At 43.2% G+C, this 22,575-nt stretch overlaps 1 protein-coding gene and 1 pseudogene across 9 annotated transcripts; both read right to left on the minus strand.

The window, feature by feature from the left end:
* Window positions 1-381: 381 nt before the first annotated feature.
* ZNF548 (zinc finger protein 548) lies at window positions 382-15,245 on the minus strand. Of its 9 annotated transcripts, none has more exons than XM_053605636.1 (4): window positions 15,052-15,245; window positions 8,062-8,097; window positions 5,649-5,775; window positions 382-3,861 (listed from the first exon to the last, which is right to left on the minus strand). In XM_053605636.1, exons 2-4 carry the CDS (start codon window positions 8,083-8,085, stop codon window positions 2,399-2,401), a joined length of 1,614 nt encoding a protein of 537 aa, XP_053461611.1. In that variant the 5' UTR covers window positions 8,086-8,097; window positions 15,052-15,245; the 3' UTR covers window positions 382-2,398. The 9 variants fall into 9 exon arrangements, with proteins under 9 accessions (XP_053461611.1, XP_053461604.1, XP_053461605.1 ...); XM_053605629.1 differs by having other exon boundaries at window positions 15,148-15,237; XM_053605630.1 differs by lacking the exon at window positions 15,052-15,245 and adding an exon at window positions 14,902-15,026.
* LOC128596155 (S100P-binding protein-like) lies at window positions 13,047-14,015 on the minus strand (annotated as a pseudogene).
* Window positions 15,246-22,575: the final 7,330 nt, after the last annotated feature.

Raw genomic sequence — 22,575 nt, forward strand, 5'->3', positions numbered from 1 at the left:
ATTGGAGTTAGTTTTCTGGTATTTTATTTAGGATTTTTGTACCTATATTCATTAGGGATATTGGCCTGTAGTTTTCTTTTGTTGTTGTGGTCTTTGGTTTTGATATCAGGGAAAACTGGATAGCCACATGCAAAAATATAAAATTTAGACCCTTGCCTTATGCTGTATCAAAAATGAACTCAGGTGGCTCAATGACCTAAATGTAAGATCGAAATTTTTAAACTCTTATTAGAATTAAAGTCTTTTTTTTCTTTTTGCAGTTTTTGGCCGGGGCTGGGTTTCAACCCACCACCTCCGGCATATGGGTCCGGTGCCCCACTCCTTTGAGCCACAGGCACCACCCATCTCTTATTAGAATTAAAACAGGGAAAACAATTCATGACTTTGGCTTTAATAATGATTTCTAGGAGAAGGATCAAAAACACAGGTAGTAATCCTAGCACCTTGGGAGGCTGAGGTGGGAGGAACCCTTAAGCTGAGGAATTGGGGACCAGGCTGAGCAAGAGTAAGACCCCATCTTTACTAAAAATAGAAAAACTAGCCAGGCATTGTTGCAGGCAGCTGTAGTCCCACCTATTCTAGAGGGAGGCTGAGGCAAGAGGATCTCTTGAGCCCAAGAGTTTGAGGTTGCTGTGAGCTATGACACCACACAGCACTCTACCTAGAACAAGAGTGAGACTCCCTCTCAAAAAACAAACAAAACTCCTCCCAAAACAAAACAGGTAACAGCAATAAAAAGCAATAAACTGGATGACAATTGTCTTTTTGGTATCTGTGGGGTACTGCTTCTAGGATACCCTGTGGATACAAAAGTCTGATTATATAAAAAGATGTAATATTTGCATATATGCCACCCACATCATCTTATATGCTAAATCATCTCTAGATTATAACACTTAATATAACTATTATGTAAACAATTGTTAGACTTTGTTGAGGGAATGACAAGAAAAGCCTATATGTGTTCTGTATAGATACAAATATGCTTTTTTCTCTGAGTTATTTTTTATTTGTATTGAGACAGTCTCACTTTTTTGCCCCCAGTAGAGTGCTGTGGCCTCATATCTCACAGCAAGCTCAAACTCCTAGCCTCAAGCAATTCTCTTGTCTTAGTGTCCCAAGAAGCTGGGATGACCAGCATTGGCCACAATGCCTGGCTAGTTTTAGAGACGGGGGTCTCACACTGGCTCAGGCTAGTCTCAAACCTGTGAGCTCAGGCAATCCACCCACCTTAGCCTCCCAGAGTGCTAGGACCCTGAGTTATTTTGTTCTTCTATTAGGCATATACCTACATTTCCCAATATTTTTTATCCATGGTTAGTTCAATCCATAGATATAGAACCTAAAAATATAGAGGGTCATCTGTACAATCAACAAAGCAAAAAATAATCACCACCAAAAAAAAAGAAAAAAAGAAAAAAACAACCTATGGACTGGAGATTTTTTTAAATTATGTATTTGTAAAGGGTTAATATCCAGCATAAAGAATTCTTACAACTCAAAAATAAATAAATAAAAGCAAATAATCCCATTTAAAAAATCTTTTTAGAAGACTCAGATATTTCTCCACATATACAAATGCTTAACAAGCATATGAAAAGATGCTCGACATCATTAGCAAAATAAAAACAATGAAACTATCTCATACACAGTAAGATAGCTATTGTCCAAAAAAACCCAGAAAAACAAAAATCAACATGAGAAAATGAACATTTGTGATGAAATGCATAGATTGGAACTTTTGTGCACTGTTAAAAATGGTGCCAGTATGAATGGAAAACAGTTCCTCAAAAGATCAAAAATGTAAATGCTATATAATCAACAATCTCCTTTTCTAGCAGGGAAAAGAACTGAAAGCTGGGTCTTGAATAGATACTTTTATGCTCACCTTCATAGCAGCATTATTTCCAACAGCTAAAAGATGGAAGTAATGCAAGTGTCCATGGACAGATGAATGGATAAAGAAAAGTGGTATTTATGTACAACAGAAAATTATTTCACCTAAAAAGAAAGAAAATTCTGATACACGCTATGACATGAACAACCCTTGAGGATATTATCCTAAGTAAAATAAGCCAATCTTAAAAACACAAACACTGCATGAATCCACTTATATGAGGTACTAATCAGTGTAGAATTCATAATACAGAGTGTAGGGCGCCAACCCCATATGCCAAAGGTGGCAGGTTCAAACCCAGCCCCTGCCAAAAACTGCAAAAAAAAAGATAGAGAACATAATACAGAGTGTAGAACTGTAGTTGCCAGGAACAGTAAGGAAGGGGAATGAACGAGGTGTCATTTACTGGCTGGAGTTTCACTTTTGCAAGTTGAGTTTTAAAAATAAGTTGCATAAATATGTGAATTTATCTAACATCAGTGAAATATCCAATTTAAATTGTCAGTGGCAATGTTTCTCCATTGTGAAATCTCTGATATTTAATGGGGCTGGTGTTGTGCCTAAAGAACTCTCCACATTCAGGGAGCACATAAGCCTCTCTTCACTGTGGATTTTCTGGTGATGAACCAGGTGAGACTTTCGAATGAAGGCTTTCTGACACTCACTGCACTCATAAGGTCTTTCTCCACTGTGAATTTTCTGGTGCTCAACAAGTATATGTTTATGGCTAAAGGCTTTCCCACATTCTCTACACTCATACGGCCTTTCTCCAGTGTGATTTCTCCAATGCTTAATGAGGTTGGAGTTGTACCGAAAGAATTTCCCACATTCACTGCACTCATAAGGCCTTTCTCCAGTGTGAACTCTCTGATGTCTAATGAGCCTGCAGTGGTACCTAAAGGACTTCCCACATTCGCTACATTTATAAGGTCTTTCTCCAGTGTGAATTCTCCAATGTTTAATGAGGCTGGAATTATATCTAAAGAATTCACCACATATGTTGCATTCATAAGGCCTCTCTCCATTGTGAATTCTCTGATGTCTAATGAGTGTTGAGATATACCTAAAGAATTTCCCACATTCACTGCACTTGTAAGGCCTTTCTCCAGTGTGAACTCTCTGATGTTTAATGAGTGTGGAGCTGTCCATAAAGAATTTCCCACATTCCCTGCACTCGTAAGGCCTTTCTCCAGTGTGAACTCTCTGATGTCTAACAAATGTAGAGCTGTACCTGAAGAATTTCCCACATATGTCACATTCATAAGGCCTTTCCCCAGTGTGAACTCTCTTATGTCTCAAAAGTCTATAATTATACATAAATGATTTTCCACATTCTCTGCATTCGTAAGTCCTTTCACCACTGTGAACTGTCTGATGTTTCATGAAGTTGGCACCATATCTAAAGAATTTCCCACATTTGTTGCACTCATAAGGCCTTTCTCTTCTGTGGATTTTTTGGTGCTCAATAAGTGCATGTTTGAAGGCAAAGCTTTTCCCACATGCACTGCACTTGTGATCATTTTGTTCAGTTAGAAAGAATTCTCTGTTCTCTGTGTCCCTGAAGGGTTTCCACCCATTTTGAGGGGCCTGGTGCTGCAGAAAGCTAGAGGGAGCCGGCAAATCCTTCCCACCCTCGCTGCATGAGAAAATCTTCTCTGCCATGTGAACTCTGGGGTTCTTTCCAAATGAAGGTCTCCAATAGTCTCCCTTTGTGGAAAGATTCTCTCCAATCTCCTGCTTCTGGTGCTGAAAAAGCTCTGATGCAGAAATATACATCTCTTGCTCAGGAAGTATACTACTGTGGGCAGCCACATAAAAAATGTCTTTCAAGAGTGGGTCACATGTCTTCCTGGGCTGAATCTTCTGGGAAGATACACAGGGTACTGGAGTCATGATCTCTGACATTACCACAGAAACACCTTGTTCCGAAGGTGCCTCTGCACCTGAGGCTCCTTGCCAACAACCTGAAAGCAGAGAAATACTAGGGAAGAGCTTGTTAACTCTGGTGGGAGGCGGCAGCCCTAACAAAAATGCCTGTCAGACACACCCATAAATAAGGCCATGGGATTGCTGATAAGCATGGACACTGGGCCAGTGAGAGGAAGATCAGCTGTGCAGAGCTGGGCCTGGCAAGCACCCATGATAGGACAGCCCTGATGATAGATGAGAACACAAGAAAGGGGTGCAGTGTGGAGAAGAGACGTGAGTCTCCAATTCACTCCTCTGCAAATGGCTGTGGCTGCTATGACTAGTGAGCAGTGTCGAAAGAAGGCTGTGTCCAGACCCAAAGAAATCTGATGACAGAGAAGGTGGTCTTAAAGGACTACTGAGGGACACAAGCAGACCTCATGACACTTAAATTACAGGTCATACACTGGAGAGCACTGCAAAGGAACCAGTGGAAGAGAACAGGTGAGACGAGTGGGGCATAGTAGTGAGACTATAGGCTGTGTGGGAGCAACCAGGGGCTGGAAATCAAACTAGAAATGACAATGGGGAAGACAAAATAGAAATGAGGGGCAGACAGGGGCCCTGCCATCAAACAATGGTGAGCACAGGACAGGTACCCAGTGTGATCCAAACCCAGCTCTGACATCACATCCTTTCCTAATTCCCAGGCACCAGGGCCATGTCCCTTTGAGCCTTTACTGCCAATATTGAAGTAATATCCATCCTTTCAGATACTCAGAGTCTGTCCCATTGCCCAAGGTAAAAATATCTGGGACATAGAAGAGGCTAATCATAGGGGAAGTATAGGGAAAGGGAGTAGACAGCACATCCCAGAGAAATCCACTCTGTGACACCCCACATCCTGTAATCATAAGAACTTCACAGAAAAGTCCTATAAAATCAAGCAGAGGGTTTGGCGCCTGTAGCACAGTGGTTATGGTGCTGGATACATGCACCATGGCTGGCAGGTTCGAACCCAGCCTGGGCCTGCTAAACAACGATAACCACAACAAAAAATAAATAGCTGGGCGTTGTAGCGGGCACCTGTAATCCCAGCTACTTGGAAGGCTGAGGCAAGAGAACTGCTTAAGCCCAAGAGTTTGAGGTTGCTGTGAGCTGTGATGCCAGAGTACTCTACTGAAGGTGACATAGTGAGACACTGTCTCAGAAAAAAATCCAGCCGGAGGTCTCCAAATAGTGACAAAGGTCAGTTCTTGAAATTCCTGGCACACAAAGCAGTATCAGTAAGAACAAGGGACAACCTACAACACAGAGGTTTCACACGAGTAACCAGACCAGGGACACAAGACCTAGAGAAATCTACCCCGTAACACCCCACATTTTATAGTCACAAGAATTTCACAGAACAGTCTTGCAGAATTAATCCAGTGTTCCATAAAATTAATGACCTGGTCAGTGTCTGAAATTCCTGCCACTGGAAGGTACCTGTGAGAACAAGGGGAGAACCTAGAACATGAAGACTGCATGCATTTGAGCAAAGCAACTAGACCAGGATATATAAGGCTGGTGGAACTCCATGCCACCTCCAAGACTTCTGACTCCTGAGCCATTTCTTGTGAGCCTCAGAGCAGCAAAGAAGGGAGCTGGAAGGAAAGAGGAGTACAGAGCACATGGCCCACCCCTGACTCTCACAGCACATGGACCAGGAAGCCAGGAAAGGAAGCAAAACCCACGGTCTGACTGTGGGACAGGCCTGTGGGACAGGCACAGCTGCACTTAGGTATATAAAAGGAGGGAGACAAAGCCCACCTTGGGACACTGGGTGGTGTGAGAGCCTTACCTAGTGAGGACAGAAGCGCCATGTTCTCCAGCATCACATCTCGGTACAATGACCTCTGAGCCTCATCAAGATGCCCCCACTCCTCCTGGGAGAAATATATGGCCACATCCTCAAAGACTACACGGCCCTGCCAAAAATGGGACAGTTCAAGATGGTACCTAATAGTTAAATTTGTTTTCCTCCCCTTGTCATCTAGAACCCATATTCTGAACCACCTCCTTATCTTTCTCAGAACAAGCCAGTATCTCCTTTGTCCTACATTGACCCAAGGATAGGGACCACACATCTACCTAGTGATAACCCCTGCCTCCCCCAGGGTGTGCTGGAATTATTCAAACTGCTGAGTTTCAGCTGGTCACTCTGCACGACCTTGTCTTTCCCTAAGGAACCTTAACAAAAGCCATGGCCCAAGCTGTCCCCTTGCTCCTGTCTTCTGCCCCTTGACCAATTCAGACGCTTCAACAGCCATGTGGCTTCTTCTAGGGGAAATGTAAGGAATAAATATCTTCTTTCTATGTTACTGATATGTCCCTGTTGTCATTCTCACATCCATAAATTAAACCCCCCTAGGCACAATCAGTGCTCTATATCTCTCTGGAGATCTCAGTCACTCTCCCCCAAACTTCCCCACATGGAGGAGATACTAGGTGCTGGTGGCATAGGTACCTCTTCTCTCCACACTTCCAAGGAGGTACCAGGTCCTGGTGGCGTAGGTACCTTTTCTCTCCATACTTCTAGCACACAGACCAACCGGGTTCCCTGAGTCTCCAGACCTTGGCCTCCCAGAAAACCAAACACGAATTCATCATTCTCCCTAAGCACCCACTGGCAGGGACTGGGGCATCCAATCATTTATTCTGCCTGCACATCACCCTTCAGAGGGCGCTTCCATCACATCTCTAGACTCTCCACTAATTCAATTCCACAGACACCTCCTGGCCCATATCACAGGCATTTCCTTCACCTCCAAACAAGCCACTCTGCCCATGGAAACCAGGTGGTCCATGGAAAATATATCCAGCATCCAATTCAGCCCCTGTCCTGCTCCAGAACAACAAAGTACCCTCGTGCCAGGGTTAGCCCAGAGGCCTAATGAGAAGGTCTCCACCCCTGTCCCTTTCTCACTTCACACTAAGCCATCCAAACCATGTGAGGACTTCATGAGGTACTCTTGGCCATCTACTGCTTCTATATTATGCATTCTGTCTCATAAGCAGTGAGGACAATTACTCTCCACAGAAACTTCAAAGCCCAGCTGCTTTGGGAGTCACTTACACATCCATGTTTACCGCACCCTTGGCAACTCTCCCAATTCATCACATATTTCTCCTCACCATCCTTATCATGTCTACTCTCTCATCAGAAGACTTTCTCAATTCTACATCCCACCATCTGAAACATACTCATTCCTGTAAACACCTTGGTCCCTCATCTGTCTTGTGACTCCTCCACCACCATCTGGGTGCTTCAGTAGAGAATCTGGTTCCACCATAACCTAGAAATGCCACCTTCAATTTTGATCCATGGCTTCAGTGAAGTCCATACAAGAGCTGCTATGGTGTCGATGTCTCCAAACTGAACTCCTCCAGAGGGGTCTCTGGAACATTCATGACATGGACATAAACTGACTCCTCATTCTCTCTAAAGATTCCTCGTCGTGAGGACTTCCCACATCTTAACTGATGGGGCATCTGTCCTTGTAAACAAGAAAAAAAAAAACGGGCCATCCCTAATTGCTCTTCCATCCCCCTCCCAGCTACACACTCTCCATGTCATACAATGTAGACAGCTCTATTAAAAATTCAACTCAAAGCCAATAACTACTCTCACCTCCACAGATACTACTCTTGTTCAGCCACTATCAACATTCAACTTATCTGATTCAAGAACATCCCCCTGTGGGTCACCCTGCCTTTACCTTTACCTCCACTGTGAAGTCAAGGGGAGTCTCTTAAATCCGGACCAATCACTGCCTTCTTCTGTCTCACATCTTCCTTACATCACACCACCCTCTGATTACAGGACTAGAACCTCAGGCTGTCATCCCATGCCTGGTGTCTGTGTGCGTCTAGCCAAATCCTTCTCTGTTCCCCATTGCTAACAGACATGAGACTTGCAGGTCCCTGAAAATCACAGTTCAGTCTTATATCCAAGCATTGAAATGATTTGATACCTATGCCTAGGATATCCTGACACATCTTACTATACTGATTGTCAAAAATGGGAACCCCTCTATATAAACCAGTATCAAATTCAGGATAATGAGCCTGGTGGAATTTCAGTCTCAGACACAAGAGAGGACGAACAGGAAAGGGTCTTGGGACATGACTTTTCTTATAGTGAGGGCCAAATCCATCAGGGTAGGTGAGAAGCATAATCAGGGTAGGTGAGAAGTAAGAATCCCTCTACTCACCTGTGCAGGTTCCATTTCTGCCATCACCAGGGTATCCTGAGGAAATAGAGAAGCCATGAGAAATGGGCAACCATGGTAGGATCCTGTAGGTGAGATGGATTACCATTCTCTTCTGCCTTGCTCTGCAGCAAGCTGATCTGAAACTGATTGTACAAATTCATCTCTTCAGACCTCAGTGCTGCCTCATAGGTGCTCTGTAACTCTGGAAAAGAACTGACCCTTCCTGAGCCTCAGTGTCCCCATCTGTAAATAGAGAATAAGAAAATGGCTCCCCTCTCATAGAGTTCTTTTGTATAAAAACATTAGTAATACATAATAAATATAAGCTATTACTGTCCAAGAATTAATAGTTAGGTGTATGTTTTTGATGTAAATGAAATAGCACAGTTTTGAAATTTCAGGGTATATTTTTGTCTAAAGATTTTGGGAGGCTCAGCACCTGTGGCTCAAGCGGCTAAGGTACCAGCCACATACACCTGAGCTGACGGGTTTGAATCCAACTCGGGCCCACCAAACAATGATTGCTGCAACCAAAAAATATCTGGGCATTGTGGTGGGCGCCTGTAGTTCCAGCTACTTGGGAGGCAGAGGCAGGAGAATCGCTTGAGCCCAGGAGTTTGAGGTTGCTGTAAGCTGTGATGTCATGCACTGTACCCAGGGCAACAGCTTGAGGCTCTGTCTCAAAAAAAAAAAAAGAAAGATTTTGGGAAATGTGATGTTCAAAATTTTCCATGGAAAGCAAACACTTAGAGGTAAATTAACATCAAACCAATTATAAAATACTTTTAGAAATTATAACTTACTATACCGAGGCTGGCAGATTCGAACTCAGCCCTGTAATCCGCAACAAAAAAATAGCCAGGTGTTGTGGCTGGTGCCTGTAGTCCCAGCTACTCAGGAGGCTGAGGCAAGAGAATTGCCTAAGCCCAGGAGTTGGAGGTTGCCGTGAGTTGTGACGTCACAGCACTCTACCAAGGGTGACAAAGTGAAACTCTGTCTCTAAAAACAATTATAACTTACTGAATAATTTTGCTACTAATTGCTATCAGTATGTACATACAGTAGAAAGTCTGTAAGTTAACCACCCAACAGACTGTAATAAATTGGTCAACATATAGAGGTAGTCAACATAAGGCTTATGATACTAATACATACCTATGGTGCATGCCTGATCTATGAAAATTAGGTCATCTTAAGGAAGTGGTCAGTGGAGGGAGGTAACCAACTATGGAGGTTCTACTGTGTTTAGAAAGACATTGGTTAATTAGGATTTAAATCTTTAAGTGTTTCATACATTAAGTTAACGAGTTGTACAGAAGGGCCGACAGGCAGGTCAACTACTGGTTCTTTCTGCTACCAGGCTTACCTGTTACACAATTCTCTGAATGGACTTGGTAGGGGACCCTGATTAGAGCAGTATATCATCTCCTTTTGTTCCGATACTTGGAAAAGGGGAAGAAAACATGCCCTGGTCTGGAACCCAGCTCCTTCACTAACCTGCATGTCCTTTCTCTTGTTCCACAGAGAGTGTCCCTAACAGTCGGGCAAGCCTTTGGGTGCAGATTTTTTTTTTGAGATAGAGTTTCACTTTGTCACCCCCGGTAGAGTGCCGTGGCATTACAGCTCACAGCAACCTCCAACTCCTGGGCTTAGGCGATTCTCTTGCCTCAGCCTCCCGAGTAACTGGGACTACAGGCACACGCCACAACGCCGGGCTATTTTTTGTTGCAGTTTGGCCAGAGCCCGGTTCGAACCTACCACTCTCGGTATATGGGGCCAGTGCCCTACCCACTGAGCCACAGGCGCTGCCCGAACTTTATTTCTTTTTAATGACATTAAATACAACTGCTACAAGGGAAAAAACATAATAAAGAGGAGGCACCAAACATCAGTTTCATAAGTGATCCTGACAACAATGCAATTAAATCAGGGCCTACATTAAATGCAAAACTACAAGTTATTTCAGGTTCCTTACTTACAAGTAAACTACGTAAACAGAACATTTTTACTCTGCTTTGTCAAGACCCCTATGGTGAGAGAATGTCTGCATGGATGAAGAAAGCTAGTTAAATGCATATAACCCTTACTCAAATAAAAAATACAGCAGGAATTCTACCTGAAATACTAAGAGGGCAATATCAAATATTTAGATAGGCAGCTTTGAAAAGTAATTAAAACCCCAGATTCTACCTACTACCACCTTTAAGGCGAATAAGCCAGATAATGCATTTTCTTTGGCTTTGTTTTTTCTTCTTAAAGAATACCATGTTAACCACTAGAGAACATTTCTCTCCTCCCTCAGTCCAATAGATTTAATTAAGCTGCTAAAGCTTTGGAAAAACAGAATTATTTGAGCTAAGAGGAAATGTGATTGTCACATTTTCTAGTTAACCTCTCACTCATTTGATTTGGTAAAGGCAGTGCTCCTGTTACACATTCAGTATTAAACGCCCCTGTACCAGAAGGGCAGGAACTTGAGTCTTAGAATTTTGCCTAAGCAAAATGCTATCCCTTTATTCCTTGGGATATCTGTGGGGAACTTGACAGCTGCAATGTTAGCTATTCCAGCTTGATTTAATTTTATTATAGTCCCAAAGGTGGATGTTTGACAGGTCTCATTCTAAGCTAATTTAGAGCAGCCTGGAAAAGTGACCAACATAGTAAATACCAATTATGTCAACTAAAATAATAGTATTTTGACTACTGCCTTTGAATAGAACTTCTCCTTTGCACTTTGGTCCTAGAATCTAAAACAGTTATCTAAAGAAAAGAGAATCCTTGGCTAGATAAACAGTAAATACTTCGGGACATCCATCCAAATTTACAGGTGGTCTGAATGACCAAGCTATTCCCAAGTCAGTTTCTAACATGGAATAGGATGTTGAAGATGCATTACCACATACAAAAATGAGGTTGATGAAACTATAAAACCAGAGGCTACAGCAGTTATGAACAACTTCAGAGAATGAGCAGTAGCACAAATGCCAGACTGCAACTTTCCAAAATGATGTCTAGAGCTACCCATAAAGAGAGTAACAAGCTCCTAAGATGGCCATTAAGACAGATGCACAAAGTCTGTCAACTTTGGGGTTGTTATCTAACAACCCTTACCCCATTGATTGCATTAATGCACACAGCTATGATTTATTTATTTTTTTTGTACGAAAGGTTTTTATTGGCGAGAAAGGGATGCTGAAGAGCAGCATCAAGGAGGAGAGAAAAGCAGAGAGAAAGAAGACAGGAAAGGATGGGGGAGAGAGAGGAAAGAGAGGAGGGGAGAGAGCCACAGCTATGATTAAAAAAAAAAAAAAAAACCCTTAGATCAGATAATGCTTTTATACATGGGCTTAGTCACAACTGTATTAGACCCACTTTAACAATTACATGAAATTATGTATCAGGGGCTTGACCAAATGACATGGTAACATACGGGGTCTAAAGGCACCTTTTGTTAACTAATAATGGAGACAAAAGAGTGCCCCTCCAAAGTTTCTCTCACAGGATGGAGGCTTTCTAACACCTACGTTTATTACTTCAAATATCAAACCCATGCCTAAAGCTTCAATAGATGAAACTGAAGATCAATTGACAACACAATGGCAATGGCCTGTCCTAGAGCCAAGACTCTAAGCAGCTCAATAAACAGGTATATCCATGTCTAACAGTATACAGGAATGCTGGAGGGGTGGGGTGAGAATCCTTGAAGGGCAAAGGAGACAACATAAGACCACAAGGTACTCAACAAAGGTTAGTCGTAAGTCTTCTGTCAGAGTTAAGATGGCTAAGATTTGTAAACACTAATGTGCAAAATAAGTTTAATGAGGAATAAAAAAAGCCAAAAATAAATTAAGGCAGCTAAGAAGTACAGAAAGGAAAGGAGAGGAATTACACTTTTAATTAGTTCTTCCAGCAGAATTTTTCTCCTACTCCAAATGTCCTGGATTTTTAAAATACGGAAGGATATTCAGAAATTCAAATAAAAAAGTAAGCTGTGTTGTTAAAAGTGACATATCCATTCACAAGTGATCAGTAATAACACTGGCTCACAGCCTGCTAAAGAACCTCCTCTTTATAGGAGATTAAAAGAAGACTTCTTTTGGGCACTGCAAGTACACTTCACCTTTGCAGAGGTGGGTGTTATGTTTGAGCTTCAGTATTTTGGCTTAATGCTGGATTTCAAGAAGCAGCCACCTTTAAATAACAAAAAAATATTATCAACTTAACATTGCTTTAACATAGACACACAGACACACATAAAATCAGGAGAAACCTCATACCCAAAAATTCAAGTCAGCAATGGGCATTTCCAAAAGGTGTCAAGTTTTTAAATAAAAAACTTGTAAAAAATAAAATTCAAAATATATGAAGCACAAAACAGCAGAAGAAAATGAAATGCTGCTCTGGACATGACCCTGGATAGGGACCTTCACTGCTGATGGGATGAGACATATGGGTTGTACTAGAAGTTTGGGAGACGCTGGAACCGATGGTGGCTTTGCATGTTCCTGTCAACCCACTGAGTGAGACTGTTATCTTTGCAGAGGTTTCTGTCGGCGAGCGTAGTTTCGCATGGTGAGGTCTGAAGGATGCTGCCATTTTGGGTTTTGCATATGATGAACTTCCATCAAGGTATATAGCTCCTTTCAGGGACCTTGGTTGGAGTCCTCTGGGTCTTCTATATGAGCAATGACACTCCTGAGATAAATTTGCTTCCGCTGTTCTAGATTTGATTGTGAAAATGTCAGAACAGGGCGGCGCCTGTGGCTAAGTAGGGCACTGGCCCCATATGACAAGGGTGGCGGGTTCAAACCCAGCCGCGGCCAAACTGCAACAAAAAAATAGCCGGGCCTTGTGGCGGGCGCCTGTAGTCCCAGCTACTCGGGAGGCTGAGGCAAGAGAATCGCGTAAGCCCAAGAGTTAGAGGTTGCTGTGAACCGTGTGATGCCACGGCACTCTACCGAGGGCGGTACAGTGAGACTCTGTCTCTACAAAAAAAAAAAGAAAGAAAACGTCAGAACATTAGTCCTGGTTTTGGTCTGTAGAACAGGAATGACTTTGCCTAGTCTTCTGTCATTGCCTTTCATCTTCCCATAATCCTTGTCAAGAACATCTTTGTCTACTGAACTGGAAACCGGAAACTTCATTTCACCACTTGATTCATGTGATCCACCATTTCTACAGGATGATCCAACACTAGGCATTTCTGAATGGTCTGAGATCTGAGAGAATGCAGGTGCAGGTTTCTTGCTGTTAGGCATAGCTTTATCAGAGACAGTTTGTTGAAAAGTATTGTTTGAAATAGAGGAGAGCGAGGGTCTTTCCCAAGCAGAGTTACTGGGGCTGATCCCTTCAGAGTCAGTGCAAAGTTTGCTCTCATTTGAGCTAAGATCATCTTCTCTCAACTTTTCCCCAAAGGAGGAGGATTTTTCAGTATCTTTGGACGAATCAGTTTGGTCCTTATCAAGCACAGTGTCACAAACTGTTGGATTAAATGGTGCAATAGTTACTTTTATAAGATTCTTTCCTACAGCAGAGCGTCTATTTAATGATTTAATGGGAGTTGGTCCACGGCCAACTGATGTACTTAGTTGAGGCGGTTTAAAGTCAGAGGTCTCAGCTACTGGTCCCGAGCTGTACAATAAATTTCTCTCTTGGAGAGTATCAAGTAGAATTTGACTTCCTCTTTCTCCCTTTTCCTCATGCCTGCTCTCATCTTTACACAAACCTTCTTCACAAGAAGAACGATCTTCTGACGGCTCATCAATCTTCAAAAAATCTTAGATCTCCTCCTCTGTGCAACTGTAATGGCCATCATCTTCTTTTCCATCAGGCAGCTTCAGCAAAGAGTCATTCAATACATCCTCATCCAAAGAACCCCAAGAAAATGGGGCATTGTTTTTAGGTAAGAAAGTGGCACCAGAAGACTGACCAGAGGGCACTAGTGAGCACATCATATCTCTAGTAGCTGGGCCAATGCCTGGGTGAACGACTGCATCTCACTGTGCCCCCTGTGCAATTTTCTCGGGTGCAGAATTTAAAAGAACTTACACCTCGATCTCCATCCTTGACTAGCTCTTTACTCCATTTTGGTCTCCTGTTTTGCAGAAACAGGCCAGAATCATTCCTATGACAGGTCTGTACCTTCCTAAAGGAATTATCAGGCTTATGGACCCATCTATAATCTGCCCTGCAAGTCTCTGCCCTTCCCTCCCTCACCACAGAACTCATATTTGCAATAACAACCTTCACACTCCCCTACTCAATCTGATCCTCAGTCGGTGTGTGTTCCAGTCCACACCTTCTTAACTTTTCCTATCTCCATCCCAATCCTCTTCCTCAGACTCCTGACATTTTAAGTACACGTGCCCGAAGACATACACATGTTGACACATTTGAAAATCTCCACTATCTTCTCGTGAACCCTTCTCATTACACTGACTTTTACAACTCCATTCTTTTTAAACGTTTTTGGGGAAAAATCCTTAGGAAGGCTCTTGACACTTCCTGTTTTTGCTCACAGGAAGGCCTCTTTCAGATATACGCAGCATCTTCTCTCTACTGTGAACGCTCTGGCTCAGCCCCTACCACAGTCCTCCGGGGTCTATCGCTGTGGTCTCCCCCACTAGTCTCTCTATGTCGGTCCCAGTCTCCCGGTGTCTACGCCGGTCCTCTTTTCTGAACCGTAAATTTCTAACTCCAGGGCATGCCGCTCTCCTACGCCCTCCTTTCACAACCTTCCATGGCTCCCAAAGCTGCCCGGGCTGAACATCCAGCCGAGACCCACAAACCCTCTGCCACAGAAACAAAGATCCGAGTATGGACGCCCTGGCACCTACAAACCTTCGCACGTGCCGACGCGTACAGGGACTCTCTCTCACACCTCACACTGGCCATAACGGCTCCCCCAACCCCAACAAAAGAACGCCCCTCCCCGGCAGACAGCGGCCGCCCGCCCTCGGAGGTGGGATCTGACTGGGGCGCCGCACCCACCTGAGTCCAGCTCACCCGGAAGAGCAGAGCCGGGAACGGCAGTGACAGGTAAAGTGTCTTTACCTGTCACTGCCGTTCCCAGTCCCTGTTAGCTACCTCACGCCCGCCTCCGCGCAGTGGGAACCAAGCCTGATTCTGGGTTTTTTTCCGCTCCGTCACCTCCGTGACGTTCAAACGCTCCATAGGCCAGAGAGCGCAACCAAAATGGCACCTGTAACACGCCGGAAGTCCCGCCCTCACATCTGCGGGTTCACGTATACGTCCTTTCATAAGCTTTCATTGGCTCACTTTCACCTCCGCGAAGCGCGGGGCATTCTGGGTTGTGAAGTTTCCATTCTGCTTTCAGACAGGTCTTGGAGAATTGATCACAACTTATGCTGTTGATTATTGTCCCCTTTGTACTGGAGTGATAGTGGGAAACAAATGGCCCGGCTCCAAAGTCAGGACGGGGCTTGGCTAGATCGTAAAGGCGACGCACGCAGATTTTCTTGGAGTGCAGTCTAGGATACTGGAGAGAAATATTAGGGCACCTGTCATTTCAGACACCATGAAGCAGACCGAATTACCACAAACTTACATCGAAAGGGACACACAATACCATTAAGGCACTCAGTGTCTACTCATGCTCGTCAGCTATCTTGCCGCTTTTCAAACACAGGAAGAGTTAAGTTTCGGAGCCTGTTTGATAAGCTTCAATGTGTTTGGTCCGGAAGAAGAAAAACAGGGCCATAGCCGGGAATTTGCAGGAAGGACGGCTTACTGAAGTAGCCAGTGAAATCGCCTCTCATAGCAAGAGAAAACATCTTGTCATGCTGTATAGTCGATGATTGTGTTCCTACCAAGAGAACACCACTTATTCAAATAACATTTATTATTCTATATCTAAGATATTTTCTATTTATTTCAAGAATGTCAATCCTACCTGAAAATGAGAGTGACTGATCACATGCTATTTCCTGACAGGACATTGTCTGCCATTTTCACAACTGGAGCATGTGTTCTTATTCCCAAGAAGAGGTGTGCAATTCCATTATCTCATCTTCTTTCTGTAGATCAAGAGATCTACAGCATTCCTAGGTTTTTGCTCAGAGAAATGAACACACCACTAGCAGGTTAGTTATAGGCCATGTTTCCTTGGGTGGTTCACAGCCTTTTAAAATCCGCTTTCGGGGCAGCATCTGTGGCTCAAAGGAGTAGGGCGCCAGCCCCATATGCTGGAGATGGTGGGTTCAAGCCCAGCCCCGGCCAAACACTGCAAAAAAAAAAAAAAAAAATCCACTTTCTGAAATGACTGTGGGCGAAAGGGGCTTAATTTAGTAGGCAGTTGTAAAGTAACACCAAGCCAGGACATTGTGTACAGTGTGAGGGCATCCCTTTTCTCACATCTCTGGAATTCTACCATCCATCAGCCACTGTTGTAACGTTTGATGCATGTGTATTTCATTTGCATGAATTCCTGTACTCTAATCATATTGCATTATACACTTCAAGCCTGTACACACATATTCCCGGGTACTACCTTCAAGTGCCAATAAATACGAATCTGTGGAAATTTATTATTATCATTATTTTTGAGACAGAGTCTTATTATGTCGTCCTCGGTAGAGTGCCATAGTGTCACAGCTCACAGCAACCCCAAACTCTTGGGTTCAAGTGATTCTCTTGCCTCAGCCTCCCGAGTAGCTGGGACTACAGGCACCTGCCACCGGCCCATTTTTAAAGATGGGGTCTCCCTCTTGCTCAGGCTCGTCTCAAACTTGTGAGCTCAGGCAATCCACCCACCTCAGCCTCCCAGAGTGCTAGGATTACAGGCATGAGCCACCGCTCAGGGCCTTGGTTCCCAGCTTTCACTCCAAACCTGTTCCCTTTTTAATCTTATTCCATACACGTTTGGCGACCTTTCCAAGTTCCAGTTCACTCATACAAACCAGCTGGCTTAAGGATTATAAGAAACGAGGCTTGTAAATCCCCTCAACACATGGCATATCACATGATAGTTACTCAATAAACTCTAATTGTCTACTATCTTCTTTGCATATCATATAATCTTTGCATTTGAATTGTCCTCTTTTCCTTCCCTTTCCTCTCCTCCAAATCTTCCTTTAAAAATAATTTCCCAGTTGGGCGGCGCCTGTGGCTCAGTGAGCAGGGCGCCGGCCCCATATACCGAGTGTGGCGGGTTCAAACCCGGCCCCAGCCAAACTGCAACAAAAAAATAGCCGGGCGTTGTGGCGGGCGCCTGTAGTCCCAGCTGCTCAGGAGGCTGAGGCAGGAGAATCGCCTAAGCCCAGGAGTTGGAGGTTGCTGTGAGCTCTGTGACGCCACGGTACTCTACCAAGGGCGATAAAGTGAAACTCTGTCTCTACAAAAAAAAAATAATAATAATAATAATTTCCCAGTATCGGCACTCTACCCGAGGGCGGTACAGTGAGACTCTGTCTCTACAAAAAATAAATAAATAAAAAATAAAAAATTAAAAAAAAACTATATGCCACTTACTGTGGAAACATGATTATTATTATTATTATTGAGACACAGTCTCACTCTGTCACCCTGGGTAGGGTGCCATGGCATTCTAGCTCACAAAAACCTCAAACTCCAGGACTCAAGCAATCCTTCTGCCTTAGCCTCTCTTCTAAGTAGCTCAGACTACAGGTGCCCACCACAATGGGTTTTTCTGTTTTTAGTAGAGATGGGGGGTCTCACTTTTGCTCAGGCTGGTCTCAAACTCCTGAGCTCAGGCGATCCACCTCCATGACCACCCAGGGTGTTAGTATTACAGGTGTGAGCTATGCCTGGCCTTCCCTGTGGAAAATAAACATTTGAAATACCCAAAGGTAAACCAACAAACTTTATGCAAGGTCTATTGGAGGAAAATTTAAAATATTATTGGATATGTACAAGAATGGATAACTAAACATATTTCTTATTGAAAGACTGAATATTTTAAAGATAGAAAAATTTCAAAATAAAACATAAATTCAATGCAGTTTCAATAATAATTCTGAGGACTGCAGAAGAACAAGCAAAATGAAATTACAGAGGACCTTAATTTTTGTTTATCATAATATACCAAGTTTTAAACATTAAACATTTGTCATTGATTTAGAATGAAAACATAGCAAATGGAACCAAATGGAGAAAATATTACTTCCACATGCTAAAATAAAACAGGTCTAAGTTTATTTATTTTTTCATATTTATCAGTCCATATCAAACCTATAATTTTAACTACTACGTAAATTTCACTTGCTTTTCTCTATCTTCTTTTTTTTTTCTTTTTTGTAGAGACAGAATCTCACTTTACTGCCCTCGGTAGAGTGCCGTGGCGTCACAGGGCTCACAGCAACCTCCAGCTCTTGGGCTTATGTGATTCTCTTGCCTCAGCCTACCGAGCAGCTGGGACTACAGGCGCCCGCCACAACGCCTGGCTATTTTTTTTGTTGTTGTTGTTGCAGTTCAGCCGGGGCTGGGTTTGAACCCACCACCCTCAGTATATGGGGCCGGCGCCCTACTCACTGAGCCACAGGCGCCGCCATTCTTTTTTTTTTTTTTTTTTTTCAAACAGAGTCCCAGTATGTTGCCCTCGGTAGAGAGCTGTGCTGTCACAGCTTACAGCAACCTCAAACTCTTGGGCTTAAGCAATTCTCTTACCTCAGCCTCCCAAGTAGCTGGGACCACAAGCACCCCACAACACTGGCTATTTTTTTGTTGTTGTTGCAGTTGACATTGTTGCTTAGCTGACCAGGGCCGGGTTCGAACCTGCCACCCTCGGTGTATGTGGCTAGTGCTGTAACCACTGTGTTACAGGTGCCAAGCTCAATTAACTTTTCAGTTAATTCAACAAAAATGTACTAGGGACTTATACTGAGTTAGGCAGCATGGTTACTTGTGCAAGATGAACACTGCAACCTAACATCATCAACACTTCCCCTTATGGAGGTTAAACTCCTGCAAATAATATAGAAAATAAAGGAGATGAAAGTAATACTATTATTCTATGCTGTACTAACAAATTAATAAAGCAAAAAACAGGATAAGAAAAAGTGATCCACTTAAGTCATACATCCTGTGCCCAAAGAAAGCACAACTTTAAGCAAGACATTTGGGCAAAAACCCAAAGAGGGTGAGAGGCAAAATCAGAAATCTATTTGGAACCAAGGGTGTCCACCTTTTTTCTTTTCTGCCCCACACTGGAAGAGTAAGAGTAAGATTTGGGTCATACATTAAATAGAAAAACTATGAAAAACTGATGAGCAAAAAGAAAGGTCAGTGCATACTTTTCATGACATCTGACACCACAGATAAGCAAAATGGTCCTCAGTTTGCATGTGGCCCATGTGCTGCAGACTGGACACTCCTGGAACATGCCAGAAAATGGGGAAAAGGTTGGATCATCTGAGAAGCATCAATGAGGTAGCAGGGCTGGAGTTTAGGATCATGAAAAGAACTGCCAGCAAGGACTGAGGTCATCAGAGAAATGAAAAGGCGGATCACACAGAGCCATAAGAAACTGAGAATTAGCCAGGCGTTTTGGCAGGCGCCTGTGGTCCCAGCTACTCTGGAGGCTGAGGCAAGAGAATTGCCTATGCCCAGGAATTGGAGGTTGCTGTGAACTGTGACGCCACAGCACTCTACTGACGGTGACAAAGTGAGACTGTCTCTAAAAAAAAGAAAGAAAGAAAAGAAAAGAAACTGAAAAATCAGCTGTGTTTGTAGCTCACTAGGTAGGGTGCCAGCAACATGCAATGGGGCTGGTGGGTTCCAATCCAGGCCTAGCCTGCTAAAAACAAAAAAATAGCTGGGCGTTGTGGCAGGCACCTGTAGTCCCAGCTACTTGGGAGGCAGAGGCAAGAGAATCACTTATGCCCAAGAGTTTGAGGTTGCTGTGAGCTGTGACCCCGCAGCCTACTGAGGGCAACAAAGTGAGACTCAGTCTCAAAAAAAAAAAAAAAAGAAAGAAAGAAATTGAGAAGTCTTTAACCATACCTATCACATACTTCTCCCTTACACATGCAGACCCCCCTTCAATTCCACTGTTGACTGCGCCAATCTTTTTGACAACAATCTTCCTATAACACAACTTTCTAGAATTTCCTAACATTTTGTAGTGTCACTATTTCTTGAACTTCTGTTTTGAAGTTATCTTAGCTCTCATGGAAATTTGCTTTTGTATTAATTTTCACATACATTTAAGAGTCCTCAAGTGCTAGCTGGGATACTGAAAGTTGATTTGAATTAGATAAAATGTGAGAAAACTGACTCAAATTTCAATTTTAGGCTGCTATTGAAGTATGATTATATTCATTTTTGCATTTTTTTTTGAGACAGAGCCTCAAGCTATCACCCTGGGTAGAGTGCTGTGGCATCACAGCTCACAGCAACCTCCAAGTCTTGGGCTTAAGAGATACTCTTCCCTCAACCTCCCAAGTAGCTGGGACTACAGGCACCCACCACAACGCCTGGCTATTTTTTGGTTGTAGTTGTCATTGTTGTTTGGCAGGCCCGGGCTGGATTTGAACCTGTGAGCTCTGGTGTATGTGGCTGGAGCCTTAGCCACTTGAGCTACAGATGCCAAGCCCATTTTTACTTTTCTTTCTTTTTTTTTTTGACAGTCTGTCTCCTTGGGTAGAGTGCCATACCTCATAGCTGACAGCAACCTCAACCTCTTAGGCTCAAGCCATCAGCTTGCCTTAGCCTCCTGCGTAACTGTGACTATAGGTGTCCACCACAACACCTGGTGGGTTTTTCTTTTTTTGTACTAGAGACAGGGTCTCCCTCTTGCTCAGGCTAGTCTTGAACTCCTGAGTTCAGGCTATCCAGAGTGCAAGGCTGCCTTGGCCTCCTGGAATGCTAGGATTACGGATGAGAGCCACCACACTTGGCCTGCTGTATCATATTTTAAAATATTTCCATTTGTATATTAACACTCAGATATATTATTCCTACAGATTTTTCCAATGTTGAATTTTACCAATTGTAACTTATAATTGTATTCTTTTTTTTTTGAGATAGTCTATGTCACCTCAGTAGAGTGCAACCTCAAACTCTTGGGCTTGAGCGATTCTCTTGCCTCAAACCTCCCAAATAGCTGGGACTACAGGCACCTGCCACAGTGCCTAGCTATTTTTGGTTGTAGTTGTCGTTGTTTGGCAGGCCCAGGCTGGGTTGGAACCCACCAAGTCCGGTGTATGTGGCTGGCACCCTAGCCACTGAGATACAGGCACGAAGCCTGTAATTTTATTTATTCTGGGGCAATGAATTGATCCTCTTCCTCCTCAGCAAACATTTCAAGATAAAAGAGAGTTCTGGATTCAATAAGTGGGGATTCTCACCAACAATACTGGAATACGTGGCTCATTCTTACCAGCTTTAACCCAACTCAAGAAGCATAAACTAAAGCATGGACTATATCCCATCCTCCAACCCAGAGGATCATCTCAAAGTAACTCAAACGAAGCAACACCTTTAACTATCTGAAAAATACAATCATCATAAGGTTGTACTGTATAAATAACCTGAAAAATATCTTCTGTAAGAGATTAGATATAAAATATGCACATACATTTTATTCACAAACAAAAGAAAATGGTGAAACATACAAATAAGAACATAAAACTCAAATTTTTATTTATTTATTTATTTTGCAGTTTTTGGCTGGGGCCGGGTTTGAACCCACCACCTCTGGTATATGGGGCCGGCACCCTACTCCTTGAGCCACAGGTGCCACCCGACTCAAAATTTTAAATACAAAATATAAAGGTAAGGTAAAGAATATAATAAGATAGGACGCAAAACAAAATAAACCCAAATGACTATGAAGTATAAAGCTGGAAACTAGCTCAGCTCCAGTAGCTCAGTGGCTAGAGCCAGCCAGGTACACCAGGGCTGGCAGGTTCAAACCTGGCCTGGGCCTGCCAAACGACAACTACAACAAAAAAATAGCTGGGTGTTGTGGTGGGCGCCTGTAGTCCCAGCTACTTGGGAGGCTGAGACAAGAGAATCACTTAAGCCCAAGAGTTTGAGGTTGCTGTGAACTGTGACAACGATAGCACTCTACCAAGGGCAACTTAGTGAGATTCTGTCTCAAAAATAAATAAATAAATAAAATTAATAAAAATAAAAAGCTGAAGGGCGGTGCCTGTGGCTCAGTCAGTAAGGCGCCGGCCCCATATACCGAGAGTGGAGGGTTCAAACCCGGCTCCGGCCAAACTGCAACCAAAGAGGCAAGAGAATCGCTTAAGCCCAGGAGTTGGAGGTTGCTGTGAGCTGTGTGAGGCCACGGCACTCTACCGAGGGCCATAAAGTGAGACTCTGTCTCTACAAAAAAAAAGCTGAAAATTCAGGTGCAGAAGCAGAGGTTGTAAGAAAAGCTATCAAAAAATAAGTCATGAACATAAAATCTACAAATTAGAAGAAAATCATAGAGAAATGGATTTTAAAAAACCACAACTAGTCACATTAAATTAAAGTACAATCATGAAAGACCAAAAGAAACTGATAACCTGGAAATAGAAAAAAGAA

This window comes from Nycticebus coucang, chromosome 10, assembly GCF_027406575.1.
Source record: "Nycticebus coucang isolate mNycCou1 chromosome 10, mNycCou1.pri, whole genome shotgun sequence".
NCBI lineage: Eukaryota > Metazoa > Chordata > Mammalia > Primates > Lorisidae > Nycticebus > Nycticebus coucang.